General features: G+C 42.2%; 2 protein-coding genes across 2 annotated transcripts; both read left to right on the top strand.

Annotated features, from left to right (window-relative positions):
* The first annotated feature begins 17,551 nt into the window (after positions 1-17,551).
* On the top strand, positions 17,552-19,748 carry LOC109221568. The gene is made up of 4 exons (XM_019386043.1): positions 17,552-17,650; positions 17,742-19,362; positions 19,448-19,575; positions 19,662-19,748. The coding sequence occupies exons 1-2, from the start codon at positions 17,552-17,554 to the stop codon at positions 18,525-18,527; spliced, it is 885 nt and encodes a 294-aa protein (XP_019241588.1). The 3' UTR covers positions 18,528-19,362; positions 19,448-19,575; positions 19,662-19,748.
* On the top strand, positions 19,582-19,946 carry LOC109221569 (the record flags this gene model as incomplete). Its single annotated transcript, XM_019386044.1, is given in 1 exon segment — positions 19,582-19,946. A coding segment is annotated over 1 exon segment (180 nt), but the record flags the coding sequence as incomplete, so codon positions are not given.
* Between the last annotated feature and the right edge of the window lie 454 nt (positions 19,947-20,400).

Raw genomic sequence — 20,400 nt, 5'->3', positions numbered from 1 at the left:
CTCCTGTCCATGCTTACTTTACTGCCTGTAGAATTTAACCTTTGTATGATGTGCTTATATCTTGCTTATGTCTTGCAATAAATCCCATTCCCCATGTCCCCCTATGTGTTTGAGCTATAGTTTAAAAAACATGGCAATATACAAAGTTATTGTCCATGGATGTAAACTGGACCCTTTGGGTCCTAAGCTCTTTCAGTTTCCCATCCCCATTCCCTTATGTGTGTTTGTGTTAAGGTTTGGCCTGGCAGCATCCAAATTGTTGTCCAGGGTTGAACCTGACCTTCAGTAGGTCCTAACTCTCCAATGTTTGGGTAGTGCGCTGGTCAGTGCCAGCATTTTATGTTGCTGGGCATGACCACCAGCCTACCTTGGCATACCTTATATCCCTCTACTGCACTTGCACTTGTTCCTAGACTCTAAGTTCTACCCCCCTCCAATGAGCCTTGCCTTGGGACCTTGAGCTCCCTCTGAACTTGGACATTGGAGGGCTGGCCCTTCCACACTGCACTTTCATTCAGTTCTGATATCTGGGTCTGAGCACTGCCTGGAGTTCTTGAAATTCCTTGGAACTTTGACACATCCCGGATAAGAGAGAGGCTTTGGAACCTGATCCTCGCAGTTGGCTCATATCATATTGTTAGACCTTGGGTTTGAATTAGGCTCCTTGGATGCAGCTTAAGAGTTCTTATTGTAATTTTATTTCCCGTTTTCGATTCATCTTGGTCTGTAATAAAATTTTGTAATAACCTCTGGGGTGATTAGTGAAAAAGGAAAGGTAACCATGCATGCAAAGGGGTAGATATCATGCTCATAGGGAATTACCACACTTCTGTACTCATGTATCTTGCCTACAGCTTTGCACATTTGCATATCACACGTAGACACCATGTCTATAGGTTTATGCATCCAAATAGATATCATGTCAATAGGTTTATGCATCCATATAGATACCTTTTCTATAGGAATTTTGCATCTCTATATGGATACCACGCCTATAAGTAACTAGAAATCCAGACTCTACGCATGCATTGTTCACTAGGCAAACCTATTTATAGGATTAAAAACTAACAGTACTCAGATACCATGCTTATAGTATTTCTGCGCTTTCGCTACGCCTATAAAAAGGGTTTAAATTAACGATGCTAGAAAGCATGCCTATAGGAATTATCAATCAAATCTGAATCACTCGTTTTGAGATTAGCACTAATTACAGAACTCGCACCATTCTGTTAAAACCGGAGACTTTCTTAATCAGTTTGTTTCTTTATTCCTTAAACCAGTAGATGACATGCCTATAGGCCATCACGTAGGCAAACAAGTATGTAGTTAATTAATTGCACTGGTCTTCGATAAGTTGCAGCCAGGTGAGCCTACTGCGAAATTCTTGTCTAAAAATATGTAATAAACCAGCCTGCCTAACGTTAAGCATAATTTCGACCTAATCAGTACATGTAAGACATGCTAAACTACATGATTTTCTGTGATTAAAGGAGGTTTATCTGAGCCTTAATTGTTTTGTGCTCCCATAACTTCTTTCATGTGTTTTGCTTGATGCCTTAGTATTTTAACCTTTTTAAACGTATGAAAAGCCAAGCTTCCTCCCTTTAGGATTAGTAGTCCTAAAAGCCTCCAGGACTTGTAGGAGGGACGGGTAATAGCATGCAATAAGTAAACGAGACTATTTCGCGCTTAATACCTTAACGGGGTGGGAAGGGTAGACATGGAGATGATGATCACACGATAACACTACGCGTACAATTGATTACCGGTGTTGTGTGGATGATCCATGTGATTTATAAACCTAGGACCCCTTTCTTATACAAATTTGTTTAATATCTATAAAATCCTGTCTTTTTAACTACTCAAAACTCCTCCTTAATTTTACTGCATTATGCCTTTTCTTTCAAATTTTTCTTCTTTGTTTATTCAATGTACTGATTAATTTTCTGCATTTAGTCCCCCTTTTAAACAAAGTGTAGATCATCTAGGCCTTGATCCCACATACATGTCACGTATTTATTTGCAACCCTTATGTGTAAAATCCTTTGTATATCTATTTGCATTAATGTCACAACATAGCATGGCCGGGAACCACACTAGTGGATCTTGAGGGGTGCCTAACACCTTCCCCTTGAGATAATTTCTAGCCCTTACCCAAACTCTGGTTTTCCAACTAAAAAACCCTTCTTAGTGCCCTAATGCACTCAATCATTAGGTGGCGACTCTTCAATTCCAAAAACCCAATTCCCAAATGGGAATAGAGTTGTCTTCCCGAATGTCGTAAACCCGATTTCGCGAGAAAAAGGGGGCGTCGACAGCATGGCGACTCTGCTGGGGATTCTTTAGGCTTTTACAACTTCATGTTATATGTGACTTTACTGCTTTCTTTACTGCTTTGTTTAATACCTTTATTCGAAACTGACTTGTCTTTCTATTTCCTTTTTCTTTAACGCTTTCATTTACTGCTTTCTTTCAATACCGTTGTAATATTCGAGCAATTATTGTAACCATTATGAACGTGAAAATACGTGATAATTTGTTTCATTTTTGTAATTGCATCTTCAACATCATATTTCACTCGTGCTGAACAAATACCATAGCAATGCTTGATGAGTGGTTGCACTCTTCCAATATTATTACCCCCTAAATTTTGGCAAAGGCGTATTTGCGGTAAAACTAGTTGATGAGCGGTGCAGTCGACGGTTCCGTGCCTTTCCCTCTTGAGTTGTCCGCTCAAGGGTACCGGTCTAGCACCCCATAGAAACCATATCCTGTTTAACTGTTCATGCATCACTGTCAAACCTAGTCGAGTCAGTTATGCTGTCCACATAATGACTCTTTAGGATAGCCTTATCCAAAGTCCACTGGGTTCCCCTGGGACCCAAACGGACAACATCATACTCGGTGCATTTATTTGGAGAACTAAATGTTGTTTATGCTAATTGTTGATTTAAATAGTCGAGTTCGGTGGGGGTACGGGACTAACGCTTTGTTTTGCAAAAAATGAGGCATGCAGTCCCTAGATTCGGCATGGTAACCAATATTCACCCGAGGTTTCTAACATGGTGGGAAGACCTTTATTCCAGTGACCGAACTCTCGTCCACAAGTATTTGGGAAACTTACCCTCTCTTTTGGAAATTCAGCCGGACAACAAAATTATAGAGGCTGTGACCTTATTCTGGGACAGTGATAGATCGGTATTTCGATTTGGGGACCTTGAAATGACCCCGCTGCTCGAGGAAATAGGAGGGTTAGCCGGTATTCTTTGGAAGACTCCGGGTTTGCTCATGCCAGAAAATCGCAAGGGTAAAGGAGCCAGTCATTTTGAGGGTTGCAACTTATTACTCCAACTCTGGCTCATAGAACATCTCCAAAAGGGTCGATACCGCCAAGAGCTTCCGTGAAGGCCGTGGAATGACCATATAGCCTTTCACCATCCCAATAGAATGAGCTATATGCCTGACATGTTTGCTCGGCCAGGGGATGCTCGAGGATGGGTAGAATTGTTTGAAAACTTGAAAGAAGATAAGGTGCAGTGGATGTTCGAATGGTTCCCCACTGGAGAGTTCATCATCCGCTCTCGGGACGTTCCATTTCTCATACTCATTGGTCTGAGAGGAACTTATCCCTATGTCCCTCTCCGGGTCATGAGGCAAGCTGGGAGAAAGCAAGTCGTACCAAAGGTAGAAAAGATGAGTCATTTCAGGGCTGATTTCCAAGACGACGATAGCCCATACAAATGTCAAGCTCAACAAATGTGGAATAGCAAGATCGTCCTGGAGAGGGATTCCTTAGAACCTGACAGGTATCATGCCAGCTACACCTCATACTATCCAAGTTGGCTAGAAGAAGATCATGCTGGGTTAGGACAGCCCGGGTATGTTCGAGGTCACAGGGTCATCGACGAAAGGGCTGAGATACAGGTTAAGTACAACCAGTTGCGCAAGAGGATCAGGGAGTGCGAGAGCGAGCATCAGGAGATTCAAGAGGCAAATCAAAAGTTGATCGAGGAATGGAAGGATATGGCTGTCAGAGCCAACAAGCGCCTAGGGCATTTGGAGCGAGGGTTAGTAGAGCTGGAAGGGAAGTTCATTCGGAGGATCGAGAATTGCCAAAATGCCGAAGGAAATGAAGGAGGACATTTGGCTAGGGCTTATCTGCTGCTGGGATTACGTGAGCTGGTGACGCTGTTCGATAGAGCCAAAGATGCCGAGTCTGGGGAAGGTCTTTCTGGGACAAAATAGTTAGGAGTTTCTTTTCTTTTCCGCTTTGAAATGTAATAAGGCCAACGGCCATTAGTGACATTTTTTACTTTATGCAATTTAAGTGTCGTTTTGGGATTCGTCTCATTTTTATCAATAAAATGAGGCATTTAGCATTATAAGTTCTCCAAATTAACTTGTCGCTAGGCCTACCTCGGGCACAACGAGGCACCCAATTTAGGACACGATTTATATTCTTGTACTGTGTGTTTAAATATTGTAATATTTTTCAAAGAATCCGCACTAACTTGTTACCTTTTGTTGTTTTTACTTTTATTTTTTATTCCCCTCCCCAAAAAGGTTAGTTCGTGCATTCTGGCATCATCATCCTACTCCACAAGATCTAAGGGCCTTCCACCTCCTCCTCCTCCAAGTCCTATCAAAAGCAAGAACAAAGCAAAGATGGAGAACGTGAACAACATCAGAAAGGACGACTCAACTAAAAGGGTAGAGGTTCCTCAGGGTGTTCAGGTATCCAAAGAAAGTGTCGCGCAGCTCGAACAGAAGCTACTGAAATTTCAAGAAGAACTAGACCAAGTTCGGAACTTGGCAAGTCTGTCATTCTCCCTCACTACTCCAGACGTCAACTTTCCCAATGCTCAACACCCCATACCTCCACAAAACATCCCAAAGCCGCAGAAACAGCCCGCTACTCATTGCAACACACATCTCAACAACACTCCACTCCTCATCCCTGAACCATCAAATGATCATCCCCACCACACTCCCATATATGTGGAAACCTTGCCACACTACACCAAACCCATTACAAACACACCAGAATCTGATGACAAAGATTCTCTCATCAAGAACTTGGCTGCCGAGCTCAAGAAATTGACCAGTCGAGTACAGGGCGTTGAAGGAAACAAAGGCATTGAAGGGCTGAATTATGAGGATCTTTGCATCCAGCCGGACGTTGAACTTCCCGAGGGGTACAAACCTCCCAAGTTCGAAATGTTTGACGGCTCGGGGGATCCTAGAGTCCATCTGAGGACATATTGTGATAAACTGGTCGGTGTAGGAAGAGACGAGAAGATTCGCATGAAACACTTCATGAGAAGTTTGAAAGGCGATGCGCTATCTTGGTACATTAGCCAAGATTCCAAGAAATGGACGAGCTGGGTAGGAATAGCATCCAATTTCATGGACAGATTCAGGTTTTACACAGAAAATGCTCCAGATATCTTCTACATCCAGAATCTGAAAAAGAAACCCACTGAGACATTCCGCGAGTATGCTACTCGATGGAGATCTGAGGCTGCTAAGGTCAGGCCGGCCTTAGAGGAAGAACAGATGAACTGATTTTTCATCCGAGCGCAAGATCCGCAATATTATGAGAGGTTAATGTTGATAGAGGGCCAGAAATTCTCCGATATTGTCAAGCTAGGAGAAAGGATTAAGGAGGGCATTAAGAGCGGAATGGTCACTAATTTTGAAGCATTGCAGGCTACCAACAAAGCCCTACAATCTGGTGGCGCGTCCAAGAAAAAGGACGTGAGTGCCGTGATGGTTGCACAGCGAACCAAGTCCCCAATAAAATACCAAGCCTACCCGGTACCCCCTCCCACATACCAGCCTATTCCCAACTACCAAGCACCTCCGCCTTCTTACCAAATTCCATCACCCGCTTACCAATCATCTCCCTCTCCCGCATATCAACCCATCTCACCAAGATATTCCCAACCTGTACCCGTCTACCAAGCCTATAATGCCCACTACCAATCACCTCCCGCCCGCCAAAATTTCCCCAGGACACACCCTAACTTTGACCGCAAACCTCCCAGGCAATACACTGCCATCGCCGAGCTAATAGACCAACTATATGAAAGACTCAAAGCATCCGGTTACGTCACCCCAATCCCTGCCATACCTCCAGAAAATCCTTCCCAATGGGTCAACCCAAACAAAACATGTGCATACCATTCCGGCATGAAAGGACATACCATCGATGAGTGCCGATCTCTGAAAGATAAAATCCAAGCTCTGATTGACAACAAAATCATCGTGGCCAAAGAACCTGCTCCTAACATTCGAAACAATCCTTTGCCTGATCATAAGGGTGGTGGTGTGCATATGATTGAAGTGGAAGATGATTGGGACCCCAAGGGGTCAATTGGATTAATTGCCGATGGTGACGAGCCTAAGAAACCAGCCATCACACTGAATTCGATTGTAGTCCAGATCCAGCCCTCTGGGGATGCTGAAGTAAACATGTCTGTGCCTCTCGAGTTTGAAACACCGTCATCTGAAAGGACCGCAAAGCCGATTGAGGTGGAGTTTGGGTCTCTGAAAGTACCATTCGAAGTTGTTGTATTGCCACCCAAAACGAGAGTGCCCATTCCTGTAGCGATGTCAGCCGTAACGTCGTTCCATACACAGGACATACCTTGGGATTACACCACCGAGGCAAAAAGGAAGGGAAAGACTAGGTCCGGAGAAGCAATTGCAGCACAAGGTATGACTAGGACTGGCAGGGTTTATACTCTGGAACATTTGGTTGAATCAAGTAAGCAGGCCTCTGGACGGCCTATTGAAAGTGGGCCCGATGATCTCTAGCGGAAGATACAGGCAAAAGAATACTCAGTTGTCGACCAATTAAACAAAACACCAGCGCAGATCTCCATCCTAGCTCTACTGCAGAGCTCCGATACACACAAGAACGCTCTGATGAAGATACTAAGCGAGGCGTATGTGCCCAGCAACATAACTGGAGGAGAAATGGCAAACATGGTCGGGCAGGTATTGGAGAGTCATAAAATCACTTTCCACGAGGATGAGTTGCCCCCTGAAGGTTTAGGCCACAACAAAGCGTTGCACATCACCGTGCAATGCGAGGACTATTTCATCACCAGGACTTTGATTGACGGAGGGTCCAGCCTCAACATTTGTCCATTGGGGACTCTCAGAACATTGGAGAAAAGTCTGCATGAAACCAAGGATGGGGCTATCAACGTCAAAGCTTTTGATGGCTCCCAAAGGTCCACTATTAGGGAGATTAGTTTATGTCTGCAAATGGGGCTAACTTGGTTCGATGTTGATTTTCAAGTAATAGACATCCCAGCATCCTATAACTTGCTACTGGGACGACCTTGGATCCACGCCGCTGGAGCCGTGGCATCAACCCTGCACCAAGAAGTGAAGTTCGAATGGAATCACCAAGAGGTGATTATTCATGGCGACGGGGGTAACCCCATATACAGTCGTCAAACCATCCCAGGGATTGAAGGAAGAAGGAAACTAGGAGGAGAAACCTACCACCAGATCGAGCGAGTCAACGCCGTGGACAAAGATAAGTGGTGGGATAACAAGATAGAAAGTATACTGAATTGGAGCGGGTATGAACCTGGCAAAGGGCTCGGCAAGAACCTTCAGGGAATCACCAAGCCTATCAAACTAAAGAAGCATGGCACCACTTTTGGGTTAGGGTATGGTTATACTTGGGAAGAATTCCAGAACTGGTCGCCACCATGGCGCGACCCTTACTATCCGCTGGAGCACCCTATACCCCGCCTGGAACAGACTTTCCAGCCGGCCGACATCATATATGGGTCAGAGGAAGATGAAGCATTAGCAACAATGAAGAACCTGTTCTTGGAAGATGACAATATGGACTGTCACGTCATTCTCGAGGAGGAAGGGGAGGAAGGCCCTTCCATACAGGCAGTGAACCGAGGAGAGCACCTCAACAATTGGTCCGTCAGAACCACCAAGGCCCGGAGAGCTTCGGGGTAGCAAGGCTGAACAAAGCATTATGCATTATCTTTTATTTTTCTCTAGTTGATTTCCCTTCAGTATTATCTTTGAATTTTGAAAAGAGCTTCGATGTTCAAAACAATTCTTTTAGCATTTATTAAAGCATTTCAATTTTTTATAAATCTCGCTCTTATTATCTCTTTTTCTCTGTCATTTACTTTACTTTACACAGCATTATTATTACTTATCTTGATGAACCGATGAATGTGACATGCGACGAGGTAACACAACAAACGGATATAGACTTAGAAGAGGATGAGATACCAGAAGAGATCGTTAAAGAGGTCGAGGACTTTGAGAATAGACCTAAGTCTAACCTGGACGAGACTGAGGTCGTTAACCTGGGGGATACAGAGAATGTCAAGGAAACGCGCATCAATGTTCACCTGTCACCGTCAGAAAAGGAAGAGTACACGGAGTTCTTAAAAGAATATGAGGACGTATTTGCCTGGTCATATGATGATATGACTGGTCTCAGTACATCTATTGTAGCTCACAAATTGCCAACAGATCCGACATGTCCGCCGGTAAGACAGAAGCTCAGAAAGTTCAAGCCAGACATGAGTTTGAAAATCAAAGAAGAAGTTACTAAACAAGTCAAATCCAAGGTCCTCAGGGTAGTGGAGTATCTGACATGGTTAGCCAACATTGTGCCAGTGCCAAAGAAGGACGAGAAGGTCAGAGTCTATGTCGACTACCGGGACCTCAACCGGGCCAGTCCGAAAGACGACTTCCCCTTGTCGAACATACACATCATGATCGACAACTGCGCCAAGCACGAGCTGCAATCATTTGTCGATTGTTTTGCTGGATATCATCAGATATGGATAGACGAAGAAGACGCGGAAAAGACAACTTTCATTACGCCGTGGGGAACGTATTGTTACAAGATGATGCCGTTTGGATTAAAGAATGCTGGGGCCACCTACATGAGGGCCATGACTACTATTTTCCATGATATGATACACAAGGAGATCGAGGTGTACGTAGATGATGTCATCATCAAATCCAGGAAAGCCACTGACCATATGGGAGATTTAAGAAAGTTCTTCAACAGATTAAGAAGGTATAACCTGTCCCGCCAAGTGCGCTTTCGAGGTTCCAGCCGGAAAATTGCTTGGGTTCATCGTAAGTCGACGGGGAATAGAACTCGATCCGTCAAAGGTTAAGGCCATTCAGGAATTGCCACCGCCAAAGAACAAGAAAGAGGTTATGAGTTTCTTGGGGAGACTCAACTACATCAATCGGTTCATAGCCCAGTCCACAATCATTTGCGAACCAATCTTTAAGATGTTGAAGAAGGACGCCACCACTAAATGGACTGATGATTGTCAGAAAGCCTTCGACAGAATCAAGGAATACCTGTCAACGCCGCCAGTTCTGGTTTCGCCCGAACCAGGTAGACCACTATTGCTCTACCTTGCAGTACTGGATGGAGCATTTGGTTGTGTTTTGGGACAACATGATGAAACGGGGAGAAAGGAGCAAGCCACTACTATCTCAATAAGAAGTTCACCCCATACGAGGCACGATATTCCCTACTAGAACGCACGTGTTGTGCTCTGACTTGGGTAGCTCAGAAGTTGAGGCATTATTTCTGTGCCTACACCACCTATCTCATATCAAGGATGGATCCGCTAAAGTACATCTTTCAGAAGCCCATGCCCATGGGCAATGGCATGGGCAAACTGGCCAAATGGCAAATACTGCTGAGTGAGTTTGATATTGTCTACGTGACTCAAAAAGTGATCAAAGGACAGGCACTGCCCGATCATCTTGCCAAAAACCCTGTGGGCGGAGAATATGAGCCTCTAAAAACGTATTTTCCTGACGAGGAGGTCTCTTTCATAGGAGAAGACATTGCAGAATCCTGTGATGGCTGGAGAATGTTTTTCGATGGAGCAACAAACTTTAAGGGAGTTGGCATAGGAGCAGTTCTAGTATCAAAAACAGGTCAGCATTATCCGGTGTCTGCCAAACTCAGGTTCCCGTGCACCAACAACATGGCCGAGTACGAAGCCTGCATCTTATGGCTCAAGCTAGCCATTGATATGAACGTTCAGGAGTTACTAGTGATCGGGGATTCAGACTTGCTCATACATCAGGTTCGAGAAGAGTGGGCAACCAAGAACTCCAAAATACTCCCATACTTGCATCATGTACAAGAGTTGAGGAAGAGGTTTACAAAGACGGAATTCCGACATGTCCCCAGAATCTAGAATGAGTTCACCGATGCATTGGCCACTCTATCATCCATGATTCAGCATCCGGATAAGAACTTCATTGATCCTATCCCGGTAAAAATCCAGGATCAACCTGCCTACTGTGCTCATGTCGAGGAAGAAGCAGACGGAAAGCCATGGTTCCATGACATTAAGAAGTATCTATCAACAAGAGAGTATCTAGAGCTTGCAAACACTACTCAAAAGCGCACACTGCGGAGATTGTCCAATCACTTCTTTTACAGCGGAGGAATCCTGTATAGGAGGACTCCTGATTTGGGATTACTAAGGTGTGTCGAGGCAAGAGAAGCATCCAGGTTGTTGGAGGAGATTCACGATGGGACCTGTGGCCCGCACATGAATGGTTTCGTCTTAGCCAAGAAAATACTCCGAGCTGGTTACTTCTGGATGACCATGGAGACAGACTACATACAGTATGTCCGAAAGTGCCACCGCTGTCAGATACATGCAGATATGATAAAGGTGCCTCCTAACAAGCTCAATGCAACTAGCTCACCATGGCCATTCGTCGCTTGGGGGATGGATGTCATTGGACCTATCGAGCCTGCCGCATCAAACGGGCAAAGGTTCGGCGTCCCAGAGTCAAGCATCACTGACAATGGTTCCAATCTCAACAGTGATCTAATGAAAGCAATGTGTGAAACCTTCAAGATCAAGCACAAGAATTCTACAGCTTAGAGACCTCAGATGAATGGAGCCGTAGAAGCGGCCAATAAGAACATTAAGAAGATACTAAGGAAAATGATAGAGAAACACAAGCAATGGCATGAGAAGTTATCATTCGCTCTACTGGGATACCGTACCACAGTCCGCACATCGACTGGGGCGACACCCTATATATTGGTTTACGGTACCGAGGCAGTCATCCCAGTCGAGGTAGAGATTCCCTCCCTAAGAATTATGCAGGAAGCAGAACTTGAAGATGCAGAATGGGTAAAAAGTCGCTACGAGCAATTAGCCCTTATAGACGGAAAAAGACTGAATGCAGTTTGCCATGGTCAGCTTTATCAGAATAGAATGACCAGAGCTTTCAACAAAAGAGTCAGACCAAGACAGTTCGCGCCAGGGCAGTAAGTACTGAAGAAGATTTTTCCGCACCAAGACGAAGCCAAAGGAAAATTTTCTCCCAACTGGCAAGGTCCGTACATGGTTCACCGGGTTCTAACCGGAGGAGCCCTCATACTTGCAGAGATGGACGGAGATGTTTGGCCGAAGCCGATCAATTCAGATGCAGTGAAACGATACTATGTGTAACTACTATTGATTCCTTTATGATGTAATTTGAACTACGCCTGACCTGATTCCCGTTTAAGAGGGGATACGTAGGCAACCCTATGGGTTCGGTCACAATTCAATAAAATTTCCATTTTCCCCCGATTTTGGAAACTGGGGCAGAATTTTGAGGAGGACCCTCAAAATTCCGAAGTTGACTTTCACCATCCACCGCGCGCAGCCGTCAGAGGCATCGACCCAGTAAACTGGGGCAGAATTTTGAGGAGGACCCTCAAAATTCCGGAGCAAAAGAGGTTGCAATATCTTGAACCCTGTCGCAGTCGTCGGTTCATCTAAAATCGTTTTATCTATTATGTATCTACATCATATTTTATTATTTTGCTAAATCATGCATGAATACTATCAGAACAGCTTTGTCAGCAACGCTATCCCAATGAAAGCAAGAGCCGAGTAGGACGAGCGCAGTCCGCGGGAAGACGAACTAACCTTCCCCCTTGACAAAACTCACAATTTTTCTTTGGATGCAGGTACCCCAAGACATAGAATCATCGGATACGGTTACAAACTCATACTTTTTAGGAATACAACTCCCAGAATCATCACCTATTTTCAAGTGCTACTCGCACGCAACATCCCCAGCAGCCACAGTGACAATCAACTAGCAGCTATCGTCTCTCAGCTAAGAAATTTTGTCACTCGTCACCTCTATTTTCGCACACTACATAAGGCTACCTTTCTGCCTTCCGAGACTAAGCACTGTCTCTATCCTGCATCTCCTTGCATTGCATAAGGCTACCTCTCTGCCTTCCGAGACTAAGCACTGTCTCCATCCTGCATCTCCTTGCACTGCATAAGGCTATCTTTTTGCCTTCCGAGACTAAGCACTGTCTTCATCCTGCATCTCCTTGCATTGCATAAGGCTACCTTTCTGCCTTCCGAGGTTAAGCACTACCTCCATCCTGCATTCCCTTGCATTGCACAAGGCTACCTTTCTGCCTTCCGAGGTTAAGCACTACCTCCATCCTGCGTGGGTGAAATATCGCCACCTCTTATTTGCATCGGCTGAAAGATCGCCAACTCTATTTAAATCTTTACATCGGTTGAAAGATCGCCAGTTTATATTTAATAATTGTCGGCTGAAAGATCGCCAACTCTATTTAAATCTTTACATCGGCTGAAATACCGCCATTTATGTTTTTCATCGGCGAAAATATCGCCAACTGCATTTAAATCTCTATGTCGTCTGAAAGATCGCCAGTATATATTTAATCATTATCGGCTGAAATATCGCCAACTTTATTTTTATCCTTGTCGGCTGAAATATCGCCATTTATGCCTTACATCAGCTGAAATATCGCCAAAACCTGCATTTCATGGGCTGAAATATCGCCAAATTCTCCAAGGCATCATTTTTCGGAGGCACCATTTTCATAGCCCGAGAACGCCATGCCATGGCCCGAGGACCCCGCTTTATATTCTGCACATCATTATTCAATGGCATCATGGTTTGGAGGCACCATTATCATAGCCCGAGAACATCATTTCATAGCCTGCGAATCCTTTATTATGCGCTTCATGGCCCAGGACATCATGGTCTGAGGACGTCATCCTATCCGTCCAAAGACAAAATTCATGGTCCAACGGGAACTTGCATCACGTTTAAATTCTGCACGATATGTTTGTATTACTCACTTGCAGGTACATCAGCTGGCAACGGCCATTGCTGCAGGAGCGATCTCGCTCCGGTTCTCGCAGCCCATCAGTATCCTTCCCAACCTAAATATTGCATCCGTCCTTTTCAAAAACCTCCATCGGCATACTCCGTCGATGTATCCTGAACTACATATGACCTGATTCCTGAAAGACCAGGGATACGTAGGCAGCTCAAAAACCAGAGCTCGGTCAAAACCTTTGTAAATCGTCTCTGTCGGTCAAAATTGGTCATCATATCTTTACCCGACAACTCTTTCATCCTTCTCGGGTAAAGAGGGGCAGCTGTTGATACTCAATTTTTCCCTATGTATTTATATATACTCAAAATATTCTCAAAATAGTATGTACATGCATATATAAGCATGCCCAAGAGTTTTGGTATTTTTCCCTTATTTTTAAAGATCTTAAAATCAATTTGTTGTCTATTTTAATAGTACAAAATTCAATAATTATTCCCAAACTGGCATTTTGGTAAATAATTTATTTCATTCTCATATTTACACTAAGATATAATTAAGGTAATTTTTGCGTATTTTTATACATTTGTTTGGTATATTTTTAGCTAAATTGCATACAATTGCAATTATGGCCTATTTTACAATTAACGACATTTCACAATCATAAAATCATTTTTAGTATTTTTACATTAATATTTATATGTTATTAATTAGTTCAGTACCTGTAATTTATTTTTAAATCATTTCTTACTATTTTTATAAAATAATAAAAGGGGAAAATTGCCTATTTAACAAACAGCCCTTATTATTTCAATTATAGCCAATTTGGCCCCATCCCCATCAAATTTTTAATTAAACCCAAATGGCCCAATAACCGGTTTAAACCAGCCCGACCCAAGCCCCCTTTGATTTGAACCGTTGATCTTTGAGATCAATGGCCTCAATTCGCCCTTCCTTAATTAAACCTAATGACTAACCCTAATTCCCTCATTTTCATTTCAGTAGCCGCCCCTGAACACCCTCCCCCTCTCAAACTCTCTCGAGTGTTCTTGAAACCCTGATCACCTTCCCCCCATTTTCGACCTCTAACTCACCAGAACCCATGGCCTCTCAGGCCATGGATGATCTATGCTCACCTCTTATCGCTCATATGTGCTTGGTACTCGAAGGTTCGAGGCTAGAGCTCAAAGGTCTCCACCCAGACCTCCGCCGACTTGAGGTTCCCGACCATCTCCGGCCTGGCTCCGGCACATCTTAGCCTCCTGAGCCTGTTTCCAGTCTCATCCGACTTAGATCGGACGTTTTCGAAGCCTTTCTCATTCTAGGGTTCATCTGAAAACCCTAACTATCGAGGTTCTTCTCCGGTTATCTCCAGATCTGTGTGTATTCATGCTTTATCTTGAGTTTTCAAGCGGTTTCCCCAATTTTTCTTTTTAAAATCTTACTTTCAAAGTCGCCTCTTTCCTGGTTTACGGCTTTCCAAAAATGCTTCGGTGTTTTCCGACTTTTCTTCTTCCTTTCTTATGTGTTTTCATATATACATGTTCTTCTACCATGTTTTCTGTATTTTGTTCTTCTCTCTACTATGTTTCCACATGCTATGTTTATATGCCATATTTTCATGCTATGTCTCACATGCTATGTTCTGCTACTTGCCTTCCACTATGACTTGATATGATTCGTCTACTGCATTTTTTTCAACCATGTTCATTAAGTGTTCCTACTATGCATGCTTAAGCATATTTGCCTCTACTGTCTCTTCTACTCTCATTGTGTTTCAAATTAATTCCCTTACTCTATTTTACATTAAACTTTCTACTGCATCTGCTTGTTTCTCTTCTTTGCATTTGGTTCAAGTCAAAAACCCTAGGATTTGGGGTTTTTTGACGAGTGTGGTCTTGTATGTTTGGACTAGGGTTCCATTCGAGCCTTGGACTCTCTCAAATTCACTTTGGATCCATATAATAAGTTTGAATCCTTTTGTGTATGAACTCTTCTGATTAGCATGACAACCCCTTTTATATGTGTTAAAATCTTTCTTGAAAAGGTTTTCCAATTTGTGTTCGAATCAGAATCCTTTTTTTGGGGGTTAATTGATTGCTACTGATTCTTCTTAGGTGAAGCCTCCCTTCACCTTTTTCTGACTTGGTTCATTCACATAAAATTTTCGATCCTTGATTGCTTGGCTGTCAACTGATTTCCTTTCCTTAATTTGCATGACCGTGTACTGTCAAAAGCCTTTCCTTAAATAACTATTATGTATTTACCCTTCTTGCATTACTTTGAAAAGTGTTTAATTAACTCCTTTCCTTATTTACCTTGCCCGTTTGAAATCAGAATCCCTTAATTAAAGGGAAACCTTGTGTGGTTGATTTTCAAACTATTTTCTTACCTATTTCTGCTTCTCTTCTGCATTATAAATACATGACACAATTTTTCAACTTGGCTTCCCTGAGTCTACAGCTTCTCCTTACTTGCTTGTTTCTGAAAACTGGTATGCCCTTTCATTTAAACTTTTGCCCCATCCCTATATGTTTATTCTATAGTTTCATTCTTCTGTGTGGTTTGTTGCTCATGCTGCGTAGCTTATGCTGAGTATTTTTCTTTCTTTGCTTCTGCTTTCATATGAATCCCTACCCCTAACCCCCTTTATGTGTTGAGTTGAAACCTTGGCCTGACAGTATCCCAATTACTGCCCAGGCTATGGTTTGACCTTCAATAGGTCCTGGACTCTCCCATGTTTGGCTAGTGGGCTGGTCAGGGGTGTGCCAGCATTTTATGTTGCTGGGCATGACCACCAGCCTGCCTTGGCATCCCTTATATCCCTCTATTGCACTTACACTTCTTCCTAGACTCTAAGTTCTGCCCCCCTCCAATGAGCCTTGCCTTGGGACCTTGAGCTCCCTCTGAACTTGGACATTGGAGGGCTGGCCCTTCCACACTGCACTTTAACTCAGTTCTGTAATGATATCTTGATGTGAGCATTGCCTGGAGTTCTTGAAACTCCTTGGAGCTTTGACACATCCCGGATAAGAGAAAGGCTTTGGAACCTGATCCTTGCAGTTGGCTCATATCATATTGTTAGACATTGGGTTTGAATTAGGCTCCTTGGATGCAGCTTAAGAGTTCTGATTGTAATTTTATTTCCCGTTTTCGATTCATCTTGGTCTGTAATAAAATTTTGTAATGACCTCTGGGGTGATTAGTGAAAAGGGAAGGGTAATCATGCATGCAAATGGGTAGATATCATGCTCATAGGGAATCACCACACTTCTGTACTCATGTATCTTGCCTACAGCTTCTCACATTTGCATATCACATGTAGATACCATGTCTATAGGTTTATGCATTCACATGTAGATACCATGTCTATAGGTTTATGCATCCACATAGATATCATGTCTATAAGGTTTCTGCACTTCTATCATGTCCATAGGGTTTCTGCACTTCTGCACATATAGATACCATGTCAATAGGTTTATGCATCCATATAGATACCATGTCTATATGAATTTTGCATCTCCATATGGATACCACGCCTATAAGTAACCAGAAATCCAGACTCTACGCATGCATTGGTCACTAGGCAAACCTATTTATAGGATTAAAAACTAACAGTATTCAGATATCATGCCTATAGGATTTCTGCACTCTTGCTATGCCTGTAAAAAGGTGTTTAAATTAACGACGCGAGAAAGCATGCCTATAGGAACTATCAATCAAATCTGAATCACTCGTTTTAAGATTAGCACTAATTACAGAACTCGCACCATTCTTTTTTAAAACTTGCAATTTTCTTAATCAGTTTGTTTCTTTATTCCTGAAACCAGTAGATGCCATGCCTAAAGGTCATCACGTAGGCAAACAAGTATGTAGTTAATTAATTGCACTAGTCTTCGATAATTGCAGCCAGGCGAGCCTAATGCGAACTTCTTGCCTGAAAATATGTAATGAACCAGCCTGCCTAACGTTAAGTATAATTTCGACCTAATCAGTACATGTAAGACATGCTAAACTACATGATTTTCTGTGATTAAAGGAGGTTTATCTGAGCCTTAATTGTTTTGTGCTCCCATAACTGCTTTCATATGTTTGCTTGACGCCTTAGTATTTTAACCTTTTTAAACCTCTGAAAAGCCAAGCTTCCTCCCTTTAGGAATAGTAGTCCTAAAAGCCTCCAGGACTGATAGGTGGGACGGGTAATAGCATGCAATAAGTAAACGAGACTATTTCGCGCTTAATACCTTAACGGGGTGGGAAGGGTAGACATGGAGATGATGATCACACGATAACACTACGCGTACGATGGATTTTCGGTGTTGTGTGGATGATCTATGTGATTTATAAACCTAGGACCACTTTCCTTATNTTATTTTGTTGCAATGAAGTATGTACATACAACGGTTGCAAGAAGAATTACCCAACCTATCTCAGGATCAAATAAATGAGAGTCTCGAAACGTGTTTTGCTATATGGTTCAAGGAATATGTAAGACTATAAAAATAATTATCTTTTAAGCAATTATGTACTTAAATTGGCTTGTTATATTTAACCAAGTCTTATAATTTTTTTGAAATAGGTTCGATGCAACCACATTGAGAACCAATTCTTGTGTAGTCTTGCTCATGGACCATTAATAAGCGCAAAATGTTATCCGGTGTATTTTGTTAATGGATACAAATTTCACACGGAATGTCATGGTAGTGCAAGATCAACAATTAATAGTGGAGTTTGTATCTCGGATCCAAATGTTGGTGACTATTATGGACGGATACAAGAGATTATACAATTGGAATACCGCAAAGAACCTTTAAAGCAAACTGTGTTATTCAAGTGTGAATGGTTTGATCCAACTGTGAATGTTGGTGTCAAAGAGCATAACCAATACAAACTAGTCGATGTGAACCATCGCCGTCGTTTTAACAAGTACGAACCTTTTATTCTTGCGATGCAAGCAACTCAAGTGTGTTATGTGCCTTATCCTAGCACGAAAAAGGACAAGGATGATTGGGTAGCTGTTTTGAAAGTTAAACCTCGGGATGTTATTGAACTTCCTGATGAGGCAATAACATCAACTCCAGAACCGACTCTTCCATTCCAAGTTGAAGAAGTTGAAGTCCATTTGATAGATATGAATTTCACCACTGATGAGAATATAATCTTACATGATCCAAATGGGGATGTAATTGAAATGGTTGAACCCATTAATGATGGACTATTGATAGAGAATCAAGAGTTCGAAGAAGAATCTTCAGAAGACGAGTATGAAACTGAGGATGAAAATGAGGAGGATGATGAGGAAGAGTTTGAAGAAGAAACAGATGATGACTACTGTGTTGATAATGCACTACTATATTTTTATTGAATTTTGTTTTTCTAGTAATCTGTGTGGTATGTTATAAGTCATGTATCTATTTTGTAGTATGATCTATAGAGAATCGAATCGAATACCACATTTGTAGTAATCTAAATGGTATAGTACACTTCTAGCTTACGTTGTGTTGTGAATCGAATACCACGTTTGTAGCATGTAGTTAGTCACCATGTATCTCTCCGCATTCTATTGAATTTTATAAGCTTTCATACTAGCTTAGCTTCTGTAACTTTGCTTCTGCTTGTTTGAATTTTCAGTAACTTAGCTTCTGCTTGTTTGAATTTTCAGTAACTTAGCTTATGTAACTTAGCTTCTGTAACTTAGCTTCTGCTTGTTTGAATTTTATAAACTTTCATACTAACTTAGCTTCTGCTTGCTTGAATTTTCAGAGACTATACTGCTCAGGTTAAGTTGGAGCAGCCCATTGCAGGCCAAAAAAAGAAGCAATTGGAAATATGCCTCGAGGTAGAGGTCGAGGTAGCGCAGGTCGTGTAGGTAAATCTTCAGTTAGGGGTAATTTCTCTACTCGTGATAATATGCCTACTGTTCCCATTCCCACAATCAATCCTCAACAAGGTGGTACGAGTTCCTCAGGTGGACCGGTTCACATCAATCAAGTTCAAACATTAGGTCCTAGTAGTACACCACCTATTCAAACATCAGACCATGGTAGTACCCCAACTATTAATTTGGAACCACCACCAAATACCCCTAATCAGAGCAACACAATAGGTGAGGGTACATCTTCTCAAAGCAACATAATAGGCGAAACTGAGTGTAGCAGTACCCGCCGACCGCGAACGCTTCTTACTATTTCTCCTACAGGGTTAGTCCATACTTGTACTATTACTTTTAGTATATTATTATTGGTACATGGTATTCCTTTAAATAATGTCTTCTAATTTGTTCAGGTTGGAGCCTTCATATGAATGCTCTGAGTTTATAACTAAGTCTTTCAATAATGAACTTGATCCTAATGGATTCAACTAGAAAAACGTCTCAAATGAGTTAAAAAAAAATTTATTTTGGAGAATTCAAGGTATAATCCATCACAATTAGATTTTGAAAGTATATTAACTTTTATATGTAACTTATTAATGTTATTACTTCATAAAATTATTTCAGAAGGCTTTCTACTAGGATTCTTCAATTGATAGTGCGGTGCAGATCCAATGGGAGCGTAGGGCAGCAAGAAGATACAGTGATTTTGTTAGCAAACTAAAAGCAAATATGGTGCAACCGGAAACTATTCCAAATAATGTGTGGGAAAGTTGGTTGAGACTTTGGAAAGATCCTAAGTGTGTTGAAAAGTCAGAAATAAATGCAAAAAATCATTGTGGTGGGAGCGAAATTGCCACTGGGACTCATACAGGTTGCTCTATCAGTGTTGGGGAGCATCGCAAGAGACTTGTAAGTGTATTTATAACTTTTCCCTCAAGATTTTACCACTGGACATGAACAAGTTCAGCTTTTAGATATAGATCTCCTGCAACTCAAGATTGCAGCCTGAGAATAGTAAATTTAGAAAAGAGAAATACCTGAAAACCAGTGACCTTTTTGGCTAAAGACTTCTTCTTGGGTTCGAGTTCAATGTTTTCCTTTTGTTCCAGTTTGCATTCTAAATCACAAATGCGTTGAAAGTTAACAGTTGCATCCCTCTGAAAATTATCACTAGAATAAACGATTCTGTGTGATGATTTACTTACCATAGTAGAATTGCCCTCCTTGTTTTGACAACTGATTCAAGTTGTGTGGTAAAGGGCCTTTTAATCCCAAACCACACTGATATAAGGCCTTTTAAAAATATCCTGATGCTTCCCAAAGTGCCTTCTCCTAAACATTTCACTGATATAAGGCATGTTAG

Source organism: Nicotiana attenuata, unplaced genomic scaffold, assembly GCF_001879085.1.
Source record: "Nicotiana attenuata strain UT unplaced genomic scaffold, NIATTr2, whole genome shotgun sequence".
NCBI classification, from domain to species: Eukaryota; Viridiplantae; Streptophyta; class Magnoliopsida; order Solanales; family Solanaceae; genus Nicotiana; species Nicotiana attenuata.
The sequence above is the reverse complement of the archived record's forward strand: the minus strand, read 5'-3'. Positions and strand labels throughout refer to the sequence as shown.

Excerpts from the sequence above, each read along its gene's own strand:
- LOC109221568 (XM_019386043.1), top strand. The coding sequence starts at position 17,552 with ATGTACATACAACGGTTGCAAGAAGAATTACCCAACCTATCTCAGGAT. Across the intron at positions 17,651-17,741 it reads CTATATGGTTCAAGGAATAT|GTTCGATGCAACCACATTGA; the intron begins GTAAGACTATAA and ends TTTTTGAAATAG.